A 25,479-nucleotide genomic window follows, 5' to 3' on the forward strand; every position below is an offset into this window, starting at 1 on the left:
AATCAGTTATCCAGTATCTGGTATACATGGGTGGAGATGCCTTGTTGATTCTCATGCCTGAATTCATGGATATCTTCTCTGCATGGTATTGCTGATGGTCTGGTATTTGTTCCCAATGGAAATAGATGGGCGTTTCTTTATGTTTTGTGACATCATTGCAGGGTCAGCTCATCTCATGACTGTGTATGGAGTGTCTCCGGGGTCTGCTATTTGGTAAGCTCCAAGGAAGCAGGGGTTGTGTCGTTTGTTTGTTCTTCCATCTCTTTTACCTGGTATACAGTGGGCACTGTGTTGAAGGGAGTGAAGAACTGAGCTCTGATCATCTGTTTGGTTTAGTTTTCCTAGTGTGGCCAGTAAACAGCCACCCCAGAAGAACACGTTCATCTCAGCTGCTTCTGGTTGAACTTTGTAATTTCACGTCAGAATGTTCCGGCCTCTAGTGATCGCTCCTCCCAGAGTAGCAATTTCACCTCCATGAGCCACAGGGCCACCCATACTGTAAATCTGAGACTGCTTTCTATACCACGGTGTCTTGGGCTGGTTCCTCTGCGATTCTTTCCAGATGTGGAGTGCTTTCAGGTAGTTTACCAGACTCTCTCCTTCTGCATCCGCTGTCTGGTTTCATGTTCCTTCACCCTCTGAGAAGGAGCCCTCTAGTACTGTCTCGCATATTGTATTCAAGAATCCAGAAATGTTAGGAAACTAACACACGGCTTCTCATTATTTTTTGTACTCACTAGCTTATTTTTGCAGCTCTTTGTTCTGCATGTCTTTTAAATCAGTTGCTTAGTAATGTTATATTTTAGGTGTGTGTGTGTGTGTATTTGGACACACACACACAAACTTTGCTCTTTAATTTGGGCTCTGAAATGAATTTATGGTCTTTGAATCTGCTCTTGCATCTGCATCTCTTTTTCATCTATAGGTTATAGTACATGGGTGAAGCCTTGTCAAGCAAATGGCCATGTGAATTTGCTTTCTCTCCCATTGACATAGTCAGCAAGTGGTTAGTGAGTGTCCTTTTGAAAGGTTGTGTGTTTTCATGGTGGCATTTTAGCAGTTTCTTTCCAACATAGAACTGTGATCAATTTGGTCTCACTTCTTTCCCTCACAATGTCGAAGTGTGTATTTTTAATTTCTGTTGTTTGGAATTTTAAGTTATTTCCAGAAAAACATATCCTCTTAGTTTTTAGGTACAAAGCCATGTTGAATTTATAATCTACTTTATTCTATGTAATCTCTTAGCAAATCTATGACAAGAACAGAAGAACTGGGACTTTCATTCCTTTGTAGGTAACTATGTGTCAATTAAGTTTCATCTTGAAATAGGCATCTAAAACGTACCTATCACCTCTTAGTTGACTTAGCAGGTTTAATCCCATATGGAATGATTATTTGATAATTTGATAAGTGATAATTTGATTGTAAGCTTTCATCAAGGAATGAAAAATGTAAGCAGAAAGGGGATTAGAATGTGAAATGCCTTAACTCCCTCTGCGTTGTGGAGCTCTCCTGTGGCTAAAGTTCTTTATTTTTTTTTTTTAAATAAGCACCCTTTGTGATACCTCTTTAGAATATAGATTACAAAGGTACAACTACCTTGGGGGCAGGAGGGGTGGGGGAGTGGAAAAGGGCAGAATTTATTGCAATGGCCATGAGATGGCAGACCTCAAACCCAGACTTCTCAGAGATTTACACGCCCAATCTCATCCTTGAGCATACTTTAGAAATCATCAGCTTTCCAAAGGAAGACTCCTATTGATTATCCTCAATCATTGTTCAGTTCTGTGGCAGGCACAGCAAGGGAGAACAGGTTCAAGTTGATGGGAATCTGTTTAGCACGCCCTCTTTGTCATATATCATTTTCCTGCCCCTCCTAGAAACCTGCTCTTTGCCTGGTCAGTACCGTCATGCACAACACACCATGAGCACACCACTCTGTGTTTCCTCCTCCAGTGCAGGAGCACAACTGCCTTTTTCCCTCCCATGAATGGGAAGTCTCTCAAAGAAGCTGCTTCCAACAAACGCAGTTGTTTGTATTTCTCTCTACTAAGATCTGCCACACAAAGCCTTAATTCAGTTTTCTTCAAATGTTGCATTAACGAAATTCTGGAATGTGCCCCCTTCTGCTCATATCCCTCTTAGAGCAATGACATGAAAATCTGCTTTGTTTTTCATTATAATATCGCCTCTGGGGATATTCTATTCCATGTAAACATAAACAAAAGGAGGTTTGATTTAACACAAAAATTTCAAATTAAGAAGGGAAATATTTATTTCAAGATACAAGAGTGCAGTTTGCTGTTCTGTGCAGGGCTTACTAACCAATCTTAGTAACCTTAAATATAAAGAGAAAATTAAAATATATAATATACACATCCATATATACTTCTTACCAATAAGAAAAAAAAAAAAAATGGTTGGATACCCTAGGGGCCAAGCCTTGAAGTCAACCAAAAAGTTAATGTAATGAGTCAAGTCTCTTGACAGTAACTGATCATCCATGGACATTGGCTCACAGTGAAGTCCAGTTGTATTTAGTTTTCTTATTATCAATCATCAATAACCCAGGGAGTCTGGTTGGGTGTATTTTATATAGAAAACCACTTTGGCAGAGTTAAATGCTCTACAGAGGAGCCTTCTCATCACTGAATGTAAACAACAAGAATGAATGAGCGTCATAGAACATTACACTGACACAGGGTAGTCTGGTGGGTCACAGAGTCCTTTCATTTCACTTGCCCTCACTGTCTTCCAGATTTACCAATTTTTGTTTGTTTGTTTGTTTCTTTTTTTTTAATGGAAGATTTTTTGTTTTGTTGTGAAGTTGTTTGACTTTGATTAGATTTTGTTCTTGACCTTGCCTTTTAAAAGGTCACTTTTCAGAACAACGTTTCCATTTTTCACACTGCAGGAATCACGTCTTGCCCACCTTTGTGTGGCCTTTCCTATCAATTCGGACAGGATGATACTTCACAGTCAGACCAGGCTGGTCTGCGATACAACTCTTCTATGATAGGGATATTCTCCACATTTAAGCTCTATTGTCTCCTTTAAGTTTGTCTGCAAAACAGTTATCAGCTCATGAAAGTCAAATGGGCAGCTTAACAGAAACCAATTTCAGAGGCTTCTCTTGAGAGTCTGTCTTGAAAATAAGAGACCCACTGACATATTTAGATATTGAAGAGGAACCTGGTAGAAGTTAATGTAAAACTCTTGAGTCATTATATTTTGTGTATTGTTACATTTTGTGTATTACATTCTTTGTATTATTACATCTTATGTAATAATAAATGATTGCTAACATTTGTGTGGTCCTGTCAGACACTGGACAGAATCTCTACTTGCATTATCATGTTTGGCTCTTACAACAATCTGAGAGAGTTACTATTATCTTTCCTTAGTTCATTATGAGGAAATAGAAGTTTCAGAGTCATAAAGTAACTTGCCCATGGGCATAAAAACAAAGATATTGCTGAGATTCAAACCCAGGTATATTCAGTTCCAAAAATTAGGCACTAAGGGTCTTCTCTTCTAAAGAATTTGAGTAATACTATATTTGTATTGGTGACTTTTCAAAAATCACAATAAACAAAAGAAGTATTTACTTTCTTTCTTTCTCATATCTCCCTCTCTATCTCTCTCTCTGGATCAGGCACACAGTAGTCAATAATGCTTCACACATGTCCTTTGCCAGAACCTGGACAGTGGTCCTTCCCATTCTTTATTGTCTTTTTATCAATCTCCAAAGGTCTAGGAATGGAGAAACTGATTTAAGATGAAGGCAATACCTCTTCTGGCACTGATCGTTGTCTGGCCTCAGGCCTTTTCCACATAGGAAAATCAGTTTGACTCAGACTCACCCGTATCCCTTTGCAGAAGGATGCCGAGAGGTACAGGCATCTTTGTATTCTGAAGCAAAGGATGCTGGACCGGTTGCACTAGGAGCTCAAGGATGAGCCGGCTGCCTCCCTGGGTTGTGCCCTGAGAGAGTAGTCGGGTAGAAACCAGTGCACAAAGCGGAGCAAAGAACTTCCACAAGACTCGTAGCCCCTGTGTTAGGAAATTCCAGTCATGTGCTATTAAATTTCAAAGACAAAATTTTCTGTAATTGGAGTAAACGATTTCTTGAGGTCAGTTTTAGGTGGGCGACGGAGAGCAAACCACATTAAGGAGTCTGGGCTGCCAAAGCTTCGCTTTTACAAATCTGGTCTGTTCTTTGTCCTTGGTGAAACTCACATTGTTCAAATATATCTCACCCTGTGGGCCCACCTCGTGCAAGCTGCTTCGTTTTCTGCATGGGCCTTCTGTATACACAATACATCATTCTACTGGTGGGTAGTGTTGATATTAATTGTTACCAAAAGCCTTTTCTTTCTCACTGTGCTGTTTGGAAATACAGCTTTTAAAATTTAGGCAAATGAGCATCTATCTGCAGGGTTGATTGTGGCAAACCTTACTCTCACACCAGGGGTAAGAGAGAGGCTGTTTTGAACAGGATCTTTCGTCACCGTCTGTCTTAAGTCACCTCCTACTGAACTTATGGTTGAAGATTCAGGGTCATAAGGGAAAGAAAACAGTAATTAACTGGGAAAAGTTGATTGAGCGGAATTTTTCCCCACAGTATGATTAGAACATGACTGTGGGCTAAGCACCATACATAATATAGGTTTTCCCTTGAAATTATCCAAACATTTCTTAATGGAATGCATTTTTTAAGCATCTGCTTTTGAATGTGTTCCTAAAGATGGGCCAGCTAACTAAAACAAGAGCCCACAGGAAAAACTGTGTTAATGCTTCTCCCCACAATCTAATTTATAACAGTTCCTAATTGGCCTGCCTCATTTACAACTCCTAAAATTAATTTTCAATCCTCTTTCAGAGCTCAAGTCATCATTAAAAGAACGACAGCAACAGGGAGTGAAATAGAAATGTTTATAAAGCTCCCTTTTAAATTGACTGTGATAAGTGACGTAGGAATGTATTACCGTCTGAGGATTGTAGAACTCTCTTTGTGAAGGTTAGCCATAGGCAACTCTGGAAAGAAGGCATTTATCTTGGCAGGAGATGCCCTTCAGTCCTCTTTTGTTTTATTCCATTGAGGATTTTTTTCAGGGTGGCTAAAACCATTTTTTTGGTGTTTTATTAGCTATATCTTGACTACCTCCTACAAACTGAATGACAGCTTAGGGTTATTAAATGTGTTCTTGCACATATTTTTATCCATTGTTAACCCTGACTAAATGCATGCAGGGGCACAGAATTCCCCTCTCTTTTCCTTCATTGTTGCCCATATTTGTTAAAGAAATTATTCCCCTTGACGTTTGTTTAGGCTGCACTTTGATAAAATGCCGTCTGTGGCCCACTTTCTTAGCTTGGCATTCAGCAGACCCTTATAGATTTATTTCTCTTTGCATTATCTTATCTTCCCTTCTAGCATATTTGGGCTTCCTCTTCATATTTTAAGTTACATTTTGGGGCATGGACAGATCACCTTAGTAATTGTATACCAAAGCATTGCAGTGTTCCAAAGATAATTTTGCAAGCCTTTGGCATATACTTAACCCCACTAACTGTCTAAAGACGAGTATATATGTTCCTTTTCATGCTGTGGGTGAATAAGCAAAAAGGACTGAGTGCTGAAAGTGACTTCAGAGAAACTTTCTTCTTGTTGATGGGACAGTGACGTTTTCTGAAGCACTGTAAATCTGGCTTTGAATTTAGAAGGTGGCTTACTCGGTGAGGAAATTAATGAGGGTTTTTCTTTGTATTTCTGATTTATAGCCATGTGTATACTCTTTATACTTGAGCCTTAAAAAAAAATAGATGTAAAGGATATATCAAAACTGCAACTACTTCAATTTTCTCAGCTTTTTTAAGCCCCCCAAAAGGAGGACATTTAAGCTTCCTAGTTTATGTCAGCATCTGGTATTTTCTAAAAACAGTGAAGTATTTATCATTGAGTGCTTTAAGTTAGATATATCAGCACACTGGCCTATGAGAATTATCAAAACTTAGAATCCAATATAGGGCTAACAATGAAGTTATTCTTTGAAAAAACTTATATTTAGTATCCCTTACCCTCAAAAAAACAAAAAAAGCAAAAAACCCTGACTTTGAAACTATGATTAATGAAAATCCATAACCATGCAGAGTTAACTCATAATGGTATAATCTATTAGTTAAGATGTATCAGATTTATAAAAAGTTATTTTAAACACATGAAGATTTTTGCTTTTAAAAAACAAATGTAATGGCTTTGTCAGCCTAGAATTAAGAATTTGCTTTGCCTGACATCCCTGTAAGGGTATATCTAGGAAATGGCTACATATAACCTTAACATATTCAGAACATCTCTCCAAATATCCTAAGTATGAAATGTTCATGTTTTTCTAGTTTTGTGTAATTTAAAAAACCCTTTGCCAATTATTCTTTGATTTAAGTAGACAGGAATTACTGCATATAGATATCAATCAAGATATTTTAGAAAAAAAAAATCATTAGTTTAAGGCCAGTCTTTAAATGAGGGTTTCTGAATATGTATAATCATTGTTACATTAATTTTATTCAGAGTTCTATCATTGCATAATACTAGTACTTATAAAAAGATTTTTTAGCCAAGAGCAAACAAAAATAAAACAATACGATAAGGACAAGTTTATGAAGAACAAAATTGTTATTTTGTATGGATATTAGTATTGATGAGTAAGTAGTTTTAAATACACTTTTATAAGAATGATTTTAAATTTATTTTGAGGTTTACTAATTAAGGATTATTAGATTTGAGGCTTTATTTAGTGGCAACATCTGTAGAGATTTGAGGATTAATATGTTTCTTATTGAGAGAAAACTAGGAATTAGAAATTAATTTGCTGGGACTTTTGATATATTATAAGAAGAGCAATATATGAAAAGCCCAAGTTATAGAACTGTAGGAGAAAAGGAGTTTAGAGGGGTCATTCTTTAGGTTGATGATAACTTTTCAGTCAGTTTAGTCGCTCAGTCATGTCTGACTTTTTGCAGCCCTATGGACTGCAGCATCCCAGGCCTCCCTGTCCATCACCAACTCCCAGAGCTTGCTCAAACTTATGTCCATCAAGTCGGTGATGCCATCCAACATCTCATCCTCTGTCATCCCCTTCTCTTCCTGCCTTCAATCTTTCCCAGCATCAGGGTCTTTTCCAATAAGTCAGTTCTTTGCATCAGATGGCCAAAGTATTGGAACTTCAGCTTCAACATGAGTCCTTCCAATGAATATTCAGGACTGATTTCCTTTAGGATGGACTGGTTGGATCTCCTTGCAGTCCAAAGGACTCTCAAGAGTCTTCTCCAACACCACAGTTCAAAAGCATCAATTCTTCAGCACTCAGCTTTCTTTATGGTCCAGCTCTCACATCCATACATGACTACTGAAAAAACCATAACTTTGACTAGACACACCTTTGTCAGCAAACTAATGTCTCAACTTTTTAATATGCCGTCTAGGTTGGTCATAGCTTTTCTTCCAAGGAGCAAATGTCTTTTGATTTCATGGCTGCAGTCACCATCTGCAGTAATTTTGGAGCCCAAGAAAATAAAGTCTGTCACTGTCCCCGTAGTTTCTCCATCTGTTTGCCATGAAGTGATGGGACCAGATGCCATGATCTTAGTTTTCTGAATGCTGAGTTTTAAGCCAGTTTTTTCACTCTTCTCTTTCACTTTCATCAAGAGGCTTTTTAGTTCCTCTGCTTTCTGTCATAATGGTGGTGTCATCTGCATATCTGAAGTTATTGATATTTCTCCCGGCAATTTTGATTCCAGCTCATGCTTCATCCAGCCCAACATTTCGTATGATGTACTCTGCATATAAGTTAAATGAGCAGGTTGACAATATACAGCCTTGATGTACTCCTTTCCCAATTTAGAACCAGTCCATTGTTCTATGTCTAGTTCTAACTGTTGCTTCTTGACCTGCAGACAGATTTTCAGGAGGCAGGTCAGGTGGTCTGGTATTCCCAACTCTTGAAGAATTTTCTAGTTTGTTGTGATCAACATAGTCAAAGATTTGGTATAGTCAATAAAGCAGAAGTAGACATTTTTCTGGAACTCTCTTGCTTTTTCTATACAATTACTAAAGTTATGTCATTCTGAATTTTGATCTAGAAGAGGAAAATGAATTTAAAAGGGTCATGGAACACAGGAATGAAAGTGGACATCAGGAGGCTAGTTAGGAGATTGTTGTAATTGTCCAAGTGGGAGATGATGAGATTGCACCAGATGGGTACGTGTGTGAAAATGTGTGTGTACACCTACCTGTGCATAAAGAATGAGAAGGACAGAAAGAACATGTGTACCTTTATGGGAAAAATGAGCAAATTTTAGGTATGCCAAATATTTGAAGCATGTACCTGCAGTTTATTTTGTGACTGAAGCGCTTCATTTACAATCTTTAAGTGTTTATTCTTATGATATTTTGTGGGAGGGAAGTATAACATAGAAAGATATAAGCATAAGAAAAAGTAAAAAACCAGCCTATCTGTTTCACCACCATTAGATAATGCCTGTTAGCATTTTAGTGTTTTCCCTCTCATTTCTTTCTATGAATATGGTTTTTGTTTGGGGGATATTGTGTATACATTTGCATGTCAAGAGCTGTGAAGGGTCTGAAATTTTTCTTATTGACATGCTAACAGGTTTTCCTGCCTCTGTTTCAGGGATGCAGGCAGAGAACCAGAGACTTTTGGGTTAGAGGCATTGGCTTTATGCTCAAGCATCAGTATATTTATGTCAAGACCCCGTTCCATTCCCCAAGTTCTTTGGAGGCAAGACAAGAGGGCCAGATGAATAGCTGTATATGTAATGAGTTGCATTGAAGGAGAGCAACCCTGAGTTCAGGGAACTTGAATCTTTTATAAGACAGGGCAGTAAGACATCTGTCCTTTGCTCTGCAAAGAAACACTATTATACAAGGCAGTAGTATATTTAGCCTTTGATTGTAAGGGGAACACTGTGTATCTCTCAAGGCTATTCACTCTAAACAATCCTTGGAAACCTGTGAGAACAGAAGGTAGCACCTTTGCTCATAAAATATGCAGAAATATGAGGCTCATGGAGTCTCTCAACAAACATACATGTTCTCACATATCATTACATATTTTAAATCAGCATTTTAAATGGCTGCATATAGCTATAAAAGGTGACTCTTTGGGATATAGCATAATGTGCTGTCAACTCCCAATTTTCCAAATAATGATCTTTTCAGTTGTTTCCATTTAAATTATATTTAAAACAATAAAATAAAAAATAAAAAGTTTCACTTGTAAATTTCTATTTGGAGCAGACTGGCAAAAACTATTGCAATCACCTTGGGTGTGTTGTAGCTAAATTGGAGTAGATAGCAGTTGAGCTCTCCCTGATTTGAAGTCTATGCAGCCTCTTCATCTTGGCCTTATATATAAATATGCAGTGGCTGTGAATGGCCAACATTTCTGTTGTCTCAAGATGTTATCCAGAAAGAGACAGGCTCTGTGAAGTTGACTATTAATGCTGTTATTTGTAGTCTAGCCTACACTGGTTTTCTTCTGGAAAGTGGAGATATTTCCCAACAGTTCTGCTGCTCACATGTCTGATTGGGCCTGAGACAGAAGCTCCTACTGCCTGGCCCAGAAAAGTCCATACAAATCCCTGTAGTGAAAAGGAAAAGAAATCTGAGATCCAAATAATGACCATCTTGTCCAAACATCGGGAGAGGGCCTGGTCTGGTGATGGGAATTAAAGAAAGGCAAAACAGGACCATGACCAGGCTTCCGTCCTGGGACTTGTGTGGAAAAAAGTACTCCGTATGGAGGCTTTCCTAGGGCTATAGGGTCTTCTAAATTATCTAGACTATCGCTGAAGTGACACAAATGGTTGAGACGAGGCCTCCTCAGAGGAAAGGAGGACTAAATGAAACATACCGGGAGGGCCATTTCCTAGTCAGTAATAGTCTCAGAAAGTTCTAGGTTACAGTTTGTGACGGATGTTGACAGAAAATCGGACTATAAAATGGGAGGAAGCAACTGTGATACTTTTCTGAGTGAGCAGTGGTCAGCAATTAATCAGCAGTCAAAGCACTCTCATTTTTTTAAGTGACAGAGTTTTCCAGTGGTGTCTTAAAAGTTTTTAGGAAGTATAAACAACTTATTTATTTATCGAACAAACGTTTTTGACTCCTGCTTTATGCTCTTCTAGAAGCTGGAGAGTTGGTGGTTCACAAGGCAATGGGGTTCCAATTCATGGAGTGTCAATTCTGGAAAACAAACAATAGTAAATATCTTCAGATTGTTTCAAGCAGTGAACAGTTCTGTGAAAACAAAAAACAGTGTAACGTGACAGACCAGTGGCTTGGGCACAAGGTGGAAGCTGAGAAGTCACCTCTAGGGAGAGTGGCTGGAGAGGGCTTTTTTGAGCTGAAACATGAAAGGTGCTGTTTGTGGCAAAGGTATTCTAGGCAGAGGGAATGGCAGAGGCAAAGCTCAAGAGGTGAGAACAAGTGCAGTATTTTCAGGGACTGGAAAGAGATCAGGAACAGAATGTGCAGGAGGCCAGTGACTGAGGAGGGAAAGAAAGAACAAGATGACCTCAGAGAGATGCTCAGGGTCAGTTGGTGTAACAAGTTGCAGGCATCAGTAAAGGATCTGAATCTGAAGTTTAGTGGGTGATGGGATGGACTTTTCATTCAACAGAATGGTGGGATCTGGATTTATATTGTTTTACAGATTACTTTGGTCTCTGTACCAGTGTGGCAAGTGGTTAAGCTACACAAGTAGTTGCTGGCGGGGGGGGATAAGTTTGTAACAGTAAGTTAATTGAGATAGGGGATGTATTTTGGTGTAAAACCTAATGAAATTGTTGATGGATTGGCTCTGAGTGAACAGGAAGAAAGGGAGTCAAGGATAACTTCTAATTGAGAGACTTGGGCTACTTAGTGGTTGATGTTAAAATTATTGAGGTAAGGAAGACTGAGAAATGAGTGGTTCTTGGTAGAATGGCGGGGGAGCATTACTAATTTCATTGAAAATTGAAAGGAGACCCTAGTAAATATCTCTGTATGCCTTTTTCAAAAGAAATTCTTGCATGATACAAATAATACTTGATATTGAATTTGCTGCCCAACTTTATTGACTTGTCTTGTGGTATCTAGAACCTTACCTGGCAAATGGATGGATAGACAGATGGAAGGATTCAACAGTTGAATTACTGGTTGGATAAATGGGTAGATGTCTTAGGAGTGTACAGACTGACTCCCTCCATTTCTTGTATTCAGCTGTGTCTGTGAAGCCATCAAAAGCTGTGTCTCAGAGGGCACAGTGAGTGGGTCTCAGGGATTCTGATACAAGCTACTTTATCCATTCCTCTGAGAACCAAGGAAGCAGTTGTTTTTAATCACTATCCAAAATTCCTCCCCTTGAGACAACACGTCATGGCTCGCAAATGCTGATTTTTTTCACTTTATAAAAATCATCACCATATCTTTATTTTTACCAGACAGGAAGCACTTCTTGCGGCAATCAGTGAAAAAGATGCGAACATTGCCTTGCTGGAACTGTCTGCCTCCAAAAAGAAAAAGACACAAGAAGAAGTCATGGCCCTCAAGCGGGAAAAAGATCGACTAGTGCATCAGTTAAAGCAGCAGGTGGGGCCTTTTGCATGACTGGTGTGTTTTGCTGGGTTGTGGGTTTGGAGTGCTTTCTCTGGGTTTAGTTACTCTTTGTTTTGCCGTGTCCATCCTGCATGCTCAAGCAGGTGAAACCAGGTAGGAGAAAAATAGTCCAAGTTGTCGCTGGAACATTTTATTGCTTTCCTGTCTTTGTGCATGTGCCTGGGCTTGCGTGGTTCTCAGCCAGCGCTGTTTTCCTTTCTTTTGTATTCACATCTTCTCCCCAGAAATACCTCTCAGCTCTTTTCCTTCCGGTGGACTTTGTATGACTTCTGACTAAATCCTAGAAAGTACTAATTAAATTCTGGGCACTTTCTTTCCCGTAGAACTTGTTACCTTCTGTCTTGCTCACTTTCTGGACCCAGTAATGACTCCCATTATCTAGTTCTTTTGATTTCTTTGCTCCATATTTCCAACTTTGATTCTTCAATGATTTCTACCCAAACTTTCTGGCCAAGAACCATCTCCCAGCCTCTAGGCTTGGAGATAGCCAGGCTATGCTTGGAGACCCCTGTAGCCATTATTTAGTCAAATACTTTTTTAAACATTCATTTGCCACATTTTCTTATGTTTCCCTCATCTAGGCCACTGTGTGTCTTTTATGTGGCTTCCTGGAAGTGGCGTAAATGGAAATATTTATACCTAAAGCATATTGCAAAATCATCTCTGAAATCTTTAGACACGGTTTCTCCTCCAGGTATATATAACCTGAGCGCTTTTGGAATCAATGGTTACAGTCAGTTAGATTGCAGCTTCATTATGAAACCCATTCAACAGAGAATGGTTCAGTGGCCTGTGGTCTCATGATGTGGCTATCATAGCTTAGCTGGGGCCACCCGTGGCTTTGAAGTTCTCCGAATGCCTGAAAAGATAAGCTCCCTCCTGCCACAATTGGGCCAACCCTTTCCCTCCCCAGGAAGGAAAAGGCATCCTCTGGCCATGAACCAGAGTCTGATTTTCATGGGGCTGCCTTACTAAGAGAGCGAGTAAACAAACACCGCCACGCCTGGGTGCCCTCTCCTGCAGAGGGAAGGTGCCAGTCGCTGGTGGGTGTTGGAGTCATTCCACGGAGCAGCATGCCTTGCTAGAGCTGATCGAGGAGTTAGGGGCCGCTTACATCTGACCACGTCGTTTGGGGCTGAGCACCTTCTATACTAGTTCTTCCACCCACTTGGCCGCAGAAAGTCAAGCTGAGGCTCCTCCTTTGCTTTCTCCTAGTTCCTTCCCTGTGCACCCTGCATCCTCCCCTCCTCCACGTAACCATTGTAGCTTTCTCCCACAGGTTTATAGACCTAAGAAACAGGCCCTGACTTCGAACATACCATGCAGTTGTGATGCTAGCTACAGCCCAGATATTACGGCCAAGTACCATGGGTCCAGCTATGATGTGTACATGATCCAAAGGTCTCAGGTCAGTCAGCTGCTGAGGAGACACTCGCCCCCACCATCGGGGTTGAGGGTGCGTAAGAGCTACATCACATCTTGACCTTCAGCTCTTCTGATAATTTCCAGCATTCATTGGCCATAGAGTCTAGAACCATAGATGAGAGCACTATATCTTGATGTATAATGAAATTGCGTTTATTATGTATTTGCCAATGGTTCTAGTATTGATGGTCACCTTACAGGTCCAGCACTTCTGAAATAGGCTGCACTGCTGTAAAGACAAGATTGGCAGAGGGCTTACCACCAAGCTCCTTGAATTACATCTGTCTTTTTGTCTCTTAGATACTTTCCTCCCCTAATCTCTCTATACTCTTCCCAGTAAAGAATTTTTTTAAGGCTGTTTTTTGTTTGTTTTTTTTTTTCTTTCTCAGCATCATGAAAATGCACTCCTGGATTCCAGGAAGGATTGAGTGTAGCCCTTCAATCTGCTCCTGGGAAACTGTACAAAGCCTGCATTATTCACGACAGGCTTGGTTTTGGGTATCATGGGGCACATTTGGGAAACCCCAGCCATGCACAGTTAGGCTCCTGCCTGGGCTAAAAGCAGGGTCTGAAGAACTCTTGTGGAAAAAGAAGCAGCAGAGGAGGAGGATGGGCTTCTTTCCCTGACTTAGATTTGAAATTCTTCCCGAGAAATTCTTCTGTGACCCTCCTGGCCACAGAGCAAGAAAGAAATGTCAATTTATGTATCCTTGTTTCAGATGATAATTAGTCTGAAAATAATAGTAATTGGCTTATAAAAGCATGCCATTTTTATTGAGAGTTTACTTTGTGCCAGGAAGGGAATCCAGTGTCCCTGGGGGACTTACTCTGTCCCATGGTCCTCACAGCAGCCCTGTGATGTGTCAAGATTACCTGCTCTTTCTGGGGTCCATAACTGAGACTCAGAGTACAGAATAACCAGCCCAACATACAGAGCTTGTAAGTGATAGCGCTCAGATTTTATATAGCCCGTCTGAGTCCACATATACCCCACCATGTTTAAGAGGCAATTCAGAGTTGCAAGCAGATGAATATTCCAGAAATTCTGAGGTCCTTTTATCTTTGTATACCTAAAGTAGATGCCAGAAACCCATTTGAGAATGGTCTCCAGCCAGCCATTCATAAAGAATAGTTCTGCCTAGAGCTCTTAGGCTTAGGATGTTTGATCACATAATGACTGCTAGTACTTTTAAACTCCCATCATGTGCCAGGTGTGAGTCAAAGGGCTTTATATACATTAACTCATCAACTCCCACCAAAGAGGAAGAGCTGATGCTCTTACAGAGAAGGAGCCAGAGGTCCAGAGAGGTTGGGTGTGCTGCTCAGACTTCATAGCTGGACATACCATGAAGCTTGAACAGACATTTTTGCCACACAGCTTTAAGTGGATTTTGTATTTGGCATCTGGAATTTCACTGCGTAGGTTAAATTTTTATTCCAGCACTTGTTAGTTGAGTGATCATGAGCAAAATACTGAACCTCCCTGAGCTTCAGTTTCCTCATCTGTAAATTGGGCTAATATATGATTCAGAGGTTTGTTTGTGAGGTATAATGTATATAAAGTGATTTGCACATGCCTGGTAGACAAATGTTCCAAACATGTGTGAACTCCCATTACTACCACTGCTCCTGCTAATAGATTTTATCACTACCAACCCTCAGAGATAGTTTAATTTCATCTTTGTTGTTTTTCACATACCTTGGAGTCACAGCTCATTGAGAATATACTGTTGATCCATGGGAGATAGAGGAGACAACTGTTGGCACTAAAGCCTTCCTGGTCTCCGTGCCCCTAAAACCCAAGCACTTGGGGAGGGGTGGGCAGATGTGTTAGGAGTTGTAGACCCCATTTCCCAACCTGCACTGAACAGGCCCACAGCAGCTATTAAATTGGTTTGGTTTGTGTATGCATCCCTCACAGATAACAGTCAGAGAGGACATCCCAGGGAAAGTGAGTCCCAGATCTCACTTGTCATCACTCACATAACTGACCTGAGATTCCCAGGCCAATGAGAGGGAAAAATCATGGGTCTGGGGATTTTGAGGCAGGTGGGCACATGAGAGACATTACCCTATTCAGGCTGCCTTTTGAGCTCATCCCATGCAGGACTCTGCCCATAGCAGTCTCAATGACTGAACATGAGTAGCTCATTCAACAATCCCCTAACTATTGCACTCTGCCAAGCACATAGTGGGCACCAAATAAATATTGTTTTGTGTGAATAATTGCATGATTTCCACAAGCCAGGTCTACACCTAGTGTTTTCTGTACACATAGTTTACAAACATTATCTCACTTTTTCCTCAGAAGCAACCAACTACCCAATGCATTGCACACTCATGTCCATTGAGTTGGTAATGCCATCCAACCATCTCGTCCTCTGTTGTCCCCTTCTCCTCCTGCCTTCAATCTTTCCCAGCATCAGGGTCTTCTCCAAGGAGTCAGTTCTTCACATCAGGTGGCCAAAGTACTGAAGTTTCAGCTTCAGCATCAGTCCTTCCAATGAATATTCTAAAGGTACATCCCGCGATATGCTCATCACGCTCTAGCTCTCACTGCTGAAAATTCTTCCCTGGCGTCCCTTGTTGGTAGGATAAAGACAAATTCAAACCAACATGCTGTCTGCCTTGTACATGCAATTCCCTCTGCCTGGAACACATTTTCTTCTTTTCCTCACCTAGTTAACACCTACTGGTCCAATTCAGTCTCAATCCAACATCACCTTTTCAGGCAGGCCTTATGGGACTTTCTCAGTTGGGTCAAATCCCCAATTTGGCACTCTTGTAGCATATGTACATCATTTAATTGCACCAGAACAAATGCAGTTTTTGCATTTGTTTTGGTGATTACTTGGACAGAAACTATCTGTCCTGCTTGTTAATGAACTCCATGAGGACTGTGAATGTGACCTCAGGACTTTTCTTTCTTTCTTTCTTTCTTTTTTTTTTTTTGCTGACCATTTACAGCTGCTAACATTTGCTGGTTGGCGTTCAGCGAATGTTTGTTGACTGTATAAATGACTGAATGAGTGAATTGCTAGAGCAGCTTATTAAAAGAAGAGACTTCCTTGATCAATCATGACTTTAGACAAAATTGAGCCTCATAATTCTGCCTGTAGTATTCCAGGAAGCCACTATCGGAGTTGGTAAAAAGACATGGAGACCTTTTTGCTGAAAGATGACCACAGAATTGGTGCTGTGTTCTTTCTTGCCGTGTTGCAAGACACTTTGCAGAGATGACTTTTACCACACTTGAATTTTTGCAAGACCGTCTATTTTGAACCCTTCAGGTCCCTTCCAGTTTTGGAGATTTTATTTTTTTTTAATTAAATGCACTGGGTTTTTAGATATGGCAGAGATGACTTGCTGTTATGAAAGGAGTCCCTCCTTTTCTTTCTGGAAAATGTCTAAGCTTCTTGTAAATTAATTTGCCCAGGAATACCTAAACTCCCATTAAACACATTTCAAAAGAGCCAGAGAAGGTGATATGAAATCAGTTCAGAAATTCCAGCTATGTTTAACCACAAAAGAATCTTTATGACACTCTGGGTTTTGACCCTTGAGTTGATTCTAGGCTGGACACCTTTATATAGGTGAGAGCAGTACAAATTAACTATCTGTAACTTGTTGCTTACAGAGAGATATAAGGGATTAATCATAGTTTGGTAGTAGACATATAGGTCTATCTGACTTTTGTATTCTTCCCAATTCCATTTCTTTGCAAGTACACACCTCTGACACTTACTCCACCTCTCTTAAAAAAAAAAAAAAAACTGCCTTTCAGATTTTTGCCATTTGAGGAGAGGGATTCAACTAGGAACTCAATAAGGTTTTTTATTTTTATTTTGTATTTTTGTTCTTCCTCTAAGGATGCTAGTTCTAAAAATATTGTTAAAATTTACCATCTTTCCTTCCTTTGTGTCTTGGATCCAATCCCCCCAGCTCTTTTCCTCCACCCTTGAAGAAAGGACTGACATCAAAATAATTAATTCTGAAATCACTGGATTTTCCTGCTGCTAAAGGGTTTTTGAAGAAAGCTTAAAACTAAGTCTTACTCCCTAAGCCTTATTCCCAAATGTTCCCTTGTGTGCTGAAATAGTGAAATGCACATCCTTGATGAAAATGCCTTTTTAAAAATGAGGGCCAGATACTATTGTTCAGTTAAAATTAGAACCAGCTTATTTCTCAGAGCCAGTTAGAATAGTTTTGTGATCCGAGATAAATTGTGCTTGGTTTTCTTTTCCTCTTCCTAATAGTTCTGGGTGTTGCTTTCGGTTACCAGGAAACACACGGGTCAGTTGGGAGCAGGAAGGTATTAAGACCAGGACACTAGTCCACTGATTCTGTATGTTGCTCTCCAGAGCTTGCAGAGATGAGACGTCCTATATCCAGGTTAACATTCTGGACACTGTGCAGAGCTACACAATATAATTGATTTGCATAGGGCCTACCTCTCCTCTGTAGTGTCCGGACCATCACAGGATTGTCTCCAAGAGTTAGCCAGACGATTAGCCACGCCAAGAGTGGGACAAGGCAGATGCTGCCACAGAAAGTGTTCAGGAAAGCTGGTTCTAAGGATGAGATTCCAGCCAAAATTGGATCTCGCCACAGGTGGAAGCGTCCTATCAAGAAAAACAAGAAGCACCCGAATGGAATGGTTCACCAGGCATTTCTTTCTCTCTTTGCTGGGGGCCTCATGTGGTTGTGTTTCCCATTTACACTTCCATTACATGGTATGCAGATGACTTTTAATTATGCTTTATGGTTTGGGAGGTGAGCGCAATTGAACAGTGGTGAAGGAACTCCATGCAGTGGGGTTCCCATAGCCTCATGTTGTGGTTGGACAAGTGCCAGAAAGCTTGATGTGATCCCAACATTGTAATGCATCACAGACTTGCCCGAGATCAAATTGCTGAAATGCAAATGCATTGGTTTTTACTGTAGACTCACTTTGGGTTAAGCTGTTCATGTCCCACTGGTAGAATCTAGCCACATCTCTATTTATCATTGACTTCAGTGCCAAGTGTCTTTACAGTTTTTTCTGGAGAACCTCTTTTTAAAAAAAAGAAAGAAATACTCATTCTCTCCTCAGCAGGCCAAGGGCAGGGCATTCTCACAGAGGTAAAACTTGAAGTTCTTGGTATTACTGAAAACACTTTACTGTTAGTGTCCCAGTGATTGGTCAGGACACTGATCTGCTTTCTTAGCCTGGAGACATTTTTTACTCTAGGGAGCTGGTGCCTCAGTCTCAATAGGCAGGAAATGTATTTGGTTTGCTGGTTGCATCACAAATTAGCACTCATAGATGTGGAGGCTAAGTGTATTCTCTGTGATTCCATACGTTTCTCTAATCTTTGTTAGAAATGCACCTTCCAAAACCATCAGGCCGACTCTGGTGGACCACTTTCTCAGTCTCATACTTGAAGAAAGCCATGTTTTAAAAACCATTTTAGTTCTCTTCCCTAAATATTTGTGGAGGCACTGTGTGGAGTGCTATTGGGCTGTAGAAGGAGATATTGATATTGACTTTGTGAAGGAGATCATCCCTGGGATTTCTTTGGAGGGAATGATGCTAAAGCTGAAACTCCAGTACTTTGGCCACCTCATGCAAAGAGTTGACTCATTAGAAAAGACTCTGATGCTGGGAGGGATTGGGGGCAGGAGGAGAAGGGGACGACAGAGGATGAGATGGCTGGATGGCATCACTGACTTGATGGACATGAGTTTGAGTGAACTCCAGGAGTTGGTGATGGACAGGGAGGCCTGGCGTGCTGTGATTCATGGGGTCACAAAGAGTCGGACGCGACTGAACTGAACCACCTATAAGGCAGATATTAGCTCCTAAAACAGATGACAGAGCACATTGCTATTTTTTTTTTTTTTTCGGTGCAGAAGCATTACCAATGTTTGAAAATCTTTGCTTGCTTGAGGGAGCAGGAAATGACTTCACCCAGAATTAGGAGTTCCTGTGAATTTTGTGATTGGCAATTCATAGCCTAGCTTTTGTGACAAATGCCTATCCACCAATGATACTTTATGTTTTCAAGTATCCAAATATCAAGTATCCAAGTATCTAGTCTTAGAAAAGCTTATTCTTTGCTTTTGGAATATACCTTTTAAGTAGAAAAACTTGAAAAGACCAACTTTACCCCTTCATTCCCCCACTTTTAGAAATACAGAAAGAGAGAGAAGGGTCTGACTTGTAAGTTTTAGAGTGATCTGCCAGCTTTCTTTCAGTAATTTGAAGCACCGCTGTAGTATCTAGCTGTTGGCAGAGTACATCAGAATAACAGGCTTAGCTGAAGGTGACCAAAACAGAGAATAGCATACAAATGCCAAGAAGATCTCTCACGTGCTTTTTCTGTTTTTTTTTATTCAAATTTCACATCTGTGCTCTATTTTTAAACATTTATTCTTTAAGTGATAACGCATGTTTTACCAAGCCTCTTATTGGATTAGACATGTTTGAAATCCCCTCAACTTTAACCTGTTCATTACTGCCTTCAAGAACATTCAGATCTCCCACCAAAGCAGAGAGTACATATGGGGAAATTTTCCAAGATGTCAGCCCCTGGGGAGCCTTTGTGTTTTGGGGAGGGAGGGATCCAGCGGTTGTGCTGTGTAGATTTGGGAGTGTCTTAGGCTGACATTGCTTTAAGAGGAATCTAGTGTTTGTGTAATGTGTGCAGCATTTTTCTTCATTGTGATAGTTTTTTGTTGTTGTTCACATTTTAAAGTAGGAGGAGCTAACAGTTTTTGAGCTCTTACTGTATACCTGAAACTAGGCTGCTGCTGCTGCTGCTGCTGCTGCTAAGTTGCTTCAGTCGCGTCCGACTCTGTGCGACCCCAGAGACGGCAGCCCACCAGGCTCCCCTGTCCCTGGGATTCTCCAGGCAAGAACACTGGAGTGGGTTGCCATTTCCTTCTCCAAGGCATGAAAGTGAAAAGTGAAAGTGAAGTCGCTCAGCCGTGTCTGACTCTTCGCGACCCCATGGACTGCAGCCTACCAGGCTCCTCCATCCATTGGATTTTTCCAGGCAAGAGTACTGGAGTGGGGTGCCATTGCCTTCTCTGAAACTAGGCTAGGAATTCTAAATATAGTATCTCATTTAATTCATACAACAACTCTGAAAACCAGGTGTTATAAATCCCATTTTGGAGATGAGGAAACTATGGTCTAGGAACTGGACAAAGATGCCATAGTTTGTGAGGGGTCTCATTGACCCCTCCGTGGGCTTCCCAGCAGATGTCCCCAACTTGATGCAATACCTCTTCAGTCATAGCCCCCCTGACCTGGGGCTGAAAAGGAGCATAAAATACAGGCTTTATTCTCTGACCCTGAGCACTACTCTCAGCACCTCCCGCTGCCCCAGCCAGCTCCCGCCTTGACCCTGGGGTCACATGTGCAGGCTGGGGAGAGGGACTTATCTCATCCTGCATCATCAGGCTTACCCGCTGCCAAGGGAGAGGGGGCTGCAGGCTTGATCACGTGGGTTGCAGTTTCTGCTTTCCCACATGAATTGTTGACATTTGCCTCTTGGAGCCTTTGTGTTTCATTCTCAAGATTTCTGCTTGAAAGCCTTTTTCTCCTTTAGTTTTCTGGTTTCTTCTTTATCATTTAACATATAAAAACAGGCTTCTCCTGATCCCTTTCTGTCTCTCCCTTCTTTCCTTCCTCTCATCATATAATTAAAAGTCCTTTCAGGTTGTCTTCACCTTATCATCTCACATGAATTGAAAAAAGATCCGACTTCCTGCCCTTGTGTCTTCCTGATGCTGAATTTCAAAATGAAAGAAAAGTCCTTCCCCTGGCCCCTTTTATCTTCATACTACCCCTTGAATAACTGTTTAAATTAGACTGATTTTGTCATTGATCAGCATTGTTGCATGGACTGAGTTTACCGTTTCCTGACTTCAGAATTTCTTTTTTTGCTTTTTCAAGTGATAATTTAATAGGAAAAGGATTTTCACTTTCTTCTCTCTTGATTACAGAAAGACAATTATTAAACTCAGAATTTAAAATTTCCAGTAGTTTCTCTTTACTCTTACTTAATTCCATATTCTTTTGGGGAAATGTCACTTTCTTTTCTTTTATTCTCTGCAACATGCAGAGTAAAAGTTCCAGAATCCCTCATATTTACTATTTTTTTAATGTAGCACTATATTATTAATAAGAAATCATAAGGATTTAATTTTGTAACTATTCCTATAATGTAAATGATACTTTTCAAAGTTGAAAGCGCATAAATAAATGTTTTATTGTAAAGATAATATATGCTCACTGTAGAAACTTAGAAAAATGTAAATAAAAAACTAAGATCACCCATAATCCCGCCACTCAGAAATAACTGTCATTAAGATTTATAGTTTCCTACATTCCATTGTCTACATGCATATTTGAACAAAGACATGACATACTACATAATAGAGGTTTTTTCGCTTTCACTTTTCACTTTCATGCATTGCAGAAGGAAATGGCAACCCACTCCAGTGTTCTTGCCAGGAGAATCCCAGTGATGGGGGAGCCTGGTCGGCTGCCATCTATGGGGTTGCACAGAGTCGGACACGACCGAAATGACTTAGCAGCAGCAGCAGCCTTATAAATGTTTAATGTTGTGTGCATTTTCCCATGTCCTCAAAAGCCTTCAAACACATATATCTTGGTTCTATGATTTCCATCATTGCCATAATTAATTTTATCATTCTCCTATTGTTAGGATCTCAATCGTTTCTAGTTTTTCACTATTAAAATCCCACTTGGTGAACATTTCAATCCATGAATCTTTTTTTTCATGCTATTTTCTTTAAGATTAATGCCCCAAAGTTGAAATCCTGAAGTCATGGGCATTCTAAAGATTTTAAAAAATTAAACAATAGCTCTCATCAGCAAAGTAGTTGACATTTAAAATTTTTTACATACGTGTCAACTGTTTACATTTGTCTCTAACATGCCAGTCATAGATTTGGGAAAGAATATTCTAGTACACTATTCCAGTACAAGTGATAGATAAACTTAGGGAGCAAGAGGCAGAGGAAGACTTATGACTTTAGGGGAATAGTTATGAGGGAAAAAAATGGGCAGTTCATTCAACAACTCTTTATTGAGCTTCAGCTATATGCCAGATACTGTTCAGGGCACTGAGGATACCATAGGGAACAACACAAAAATCCCTGCCCTGGGGGAAGCTTGTATTCTAGTGGAGAGCACAGATAAGAAACAAAATAAAGACATTGAATCTATAGCATGTTAAACGGCAACCGATGCTATGAAGAAAAATGAAGATGATGTTCTCATGTTCTGTGAGGTGTCTGCGGGTGCTTTTGAACAGGACATCCCCAGGATGCCTCCTTGAGAAGGGGACAGGTGGGCAAAGACTTGCTGGAAGGTGGAGCACTGCCGGGGAGGGAGTGGTCAATAGGGACCAAGTGCAGCCTGGAGAGTTGGAATCTGTTCTTCTCAAGTCAGATCCCAAGTGCAGTTGCTGAGTTGACAAGGTGGGGGAGCCAGAACCCCACAACACCCGTGTTTAGATGAGATTAATTTTTTAAAAATGAGCACACAACAACCACAATCCTATTCCCTTATCTCTACCCTGAGGTGGCCTTTGGGAAATGCCCATTGGACGCAGCCAGCAAATCTTTATTGAGGTGATCTTTGCAACAGTTTGAGAATGAAATCTTGCAAGGAAGTTACAGGTTCAGATTGGACAGAGAGGTGATCCATTTCAGAAAACAATGATGATTGACTGGTCAACAGTGATGTCTTAGAAGGTCTCAGTCCAGAGTGGTTCTTACGCCACAGAAACATCTGATTAACTGATCATCTCGAAGCTGGTTTATTTTCTTTCTCTCATGGCCCAGCACTCCTGGAATTAACCCAGCTCAGAAGCCACCCAGAAACCCTACTACTTTGGGCTGCCTTGGGTGTGCCAAAGCCTTTTTGGCTGCTAGGGTATGAAGCAGGCGTGTGGATCCCAAGGCAGGCAGGCAGAGTTTCTGTTGTCAGTCTTCTTGGGTGTGGGGCCCCAATATTCTCTAAGATGTCTGACTCTAGCAGCTGTCTAGAAAATATGATGTTGAATTTTTAATCTGTAAACAAAATAAGGGGAACCCACCTTACCAGGAAAGCCCTGGCAGGTGATAGAAGGTGATCCTTCTGAGAATGAACCTGAGGGTCAGAGTTCCAGCCCCACTCTGACCCACAACACACTAAGAAACCTTAGGCAGCTCTTTTTGTTTCTCTCTCACAGGCTCAGCTTCCCCATCTGTGAGGTGAAGGGATTAAACTAACAGACGTCTTAGTTCTTTGCAGTTTTGAAAGTCAGAAACTATTCCAGTGCATTCCTACATAGAGTACACTGAGTACTTGATCTACACCAATGGCTTTGAAGATGCCCAAGCAAGTCACAATATTACTTTGATGGAGCTTGCAGTTGAATAGAGGAAATATACTGTTCAGTAAGATATTAATACAGCTATTATTTCTTGAAGAAATGATATTCTAGGTACAACATTATACTTTTGTTGTTTCATTACAGTCCTCACAAAAGCTCAAGGAGGTAATACCATCATGATCCTTGCTATACAAATGGGGAAACCAAGTCAGAGTTAGTGAGCAAATCTGCCTTTAGGGTAACACTTTGAACCCCTTTGTTTTCCACTGTCATGCAGTTGCCATATTTCCCACCAGGGAATATTTAAGAATTCAAGGTTTCAAGGATGATAGAGAAGAAGGAAGGCTCTGAATTTTGCTCATTTGACTTGCGTGATCCTGAGTCATCTTCATTACTAGTTGTATGATGGTGAGGAAGTCAACTTACTTTCCTGTGAAATGGGTATGTACTTTGCTGTCTAATTCACAGAGAAGCCTTATCACAAAGCATTTTCTCTGGGGTACGGTCTTTAAAAACCTTGAGGGCTGTACAAATGTGCAAGATGTTGATCTCAGATCTGAGGTGCAAAGACAGGGCTATGTTTTTCTTCCCCACAGGGTAGCACTGTGCTTTGAGGAATGATGGTCCCAAACAGTGTCTGGTGACAATCCATTGACACAAACCCGCTCCGCATGACTTATTCCCTTGACCAAAGAAGAAAGAACTTGAGTGACAATGCTCATAAATAGGCCCCTGTCTTCTGCTTTTCTGGGAGCCAGACCGTGATTTATCCTTGCAGAAAAATAAATAGTGCGGAAGGTGCAAACATTGCCTTGAAAGAACCCAGTTCAGTGTGGGTTCAGACATCTTCCTTCCAGGAAAACTTATCCAGACCTCCCAGCCCCAGTCTTGCTTGTCCAGGCTCCAGGGAGGTCTGCTGAGGCCAGGGTCTTCTGAGGCATCTTGAGATGTGCTCGGGCTTCCAGGGAGAGCCTCTGTATTCCTGAGCTTTCTAGTGATGCAATCCTTGGTGAGGCATAGAAACAAAAAGCTGATATTTTGGACGGGTAAGAGCCATCTCTGGGGGATTATATTTTACGAACCAAAGACAACAGTGTTACTGATTTATCTTAATAGCAGATACTATGAGCAAATGTCCCAGTTGCCTCTTTGTGCTTTTGGCAAGTATGGATGAGAAATGGAATGGAGCAGACCCAGGCAGAGCTGGCTAGCCCAAAGTGCAGAAGTCTTAATCTTCCTCCCTCCAAATATGTAACTTAGAAATGTTTCCAAAGTTTTTCAAGTTGCAGGTGGTCACCCAGCTCTGACAAGAGGCATGGCGGGTTCCATCACCAAGTTTTCTGCTTCCAAAACAATTATCTTGGGCTTGAAGGGAAAAAGATGCCTGAATCTTCCCTAGGTAGTTAGTTCTTTAAGCTCAGTTACCATATTCTGGTTCTAAAGATACTATTTATATATAAAGAAACCTTCTTTTATCAAATGATGAGCCCTCCTGCTTGTTATAAGCGTGACTGGGATTCTCGGAGGACACTGCAGGACTAGTCTGCCTATCCTCCTCTATCAGGGCTGGAACGAGACCATGCTGAACCCAGCGCCTTAGAAGTTGAAGTATAAATTATGTCAAAGGCATGTTCATTGTTGTAACATTTACTAATCCTTATTAGATATGGATAAATTCTCATGGCTTAATTTGGCATGTTGAGTCAGTTGTTCAGATTGTCTTTGGGGACTGGAAAGGAAATGCACAACTTTAGTGTAATTTTTCTTGTGTTTCTTTAGAATGGGACATAATTTTTTATTGTTAGCTGGTGGAAACTTTGGTGAATTGTGTCCAACTGTGGCTCACCCCCACAGGAAGAAAGCATCAGACTTTAGCTGAGAACATAGTCTTTGAAACAAACCAGAATATTTGATTTTTGAAATATCTTCCCACTTTAAAAACATGCTGTCCAACAAATATTAATGTTCTGACCCAGACCA

At 40.6% G+C, this 25,479-nt stretch overlaps 1 protein-coding gene across 1 annotated transcript in view; it reads left to right on the forward strand.

Moving 5' to 3' along the window:
• ERC2 (ELKS/RAB6-interacting/CAST family member 2) overlaps nt 1–25,479 on the forward strand; it is a 773,878-nt gene that overhangs the window by 723,690 nt on the left and 24,709 nt on the right. The window contains exon 15 of the mRNA XM_068983117.1: nt 11,506–11,653. Coding sequence (XP_068839218.1) covers nt 11,506–11,653 — 148 coding nt within the window. The remainder of the gene's footprint in view (nt 1–11,505; nt 11,654–25,479) is intronic.

Source organism: Capricornis sumatraensis, chromosome 10, assembly GCF_032405125.1.
Source record: "Capricornis sumatraensis isolate serow.1 chromosome 10, serow.2, whole genome shotgun sequence".
Classification (NCBI taxonomy): Eukaryota; Metazoa; Chordata; class Mammalia; order Artiodactyla; family Bovidae; genus Capricornis; species Capricornis sumatraensis.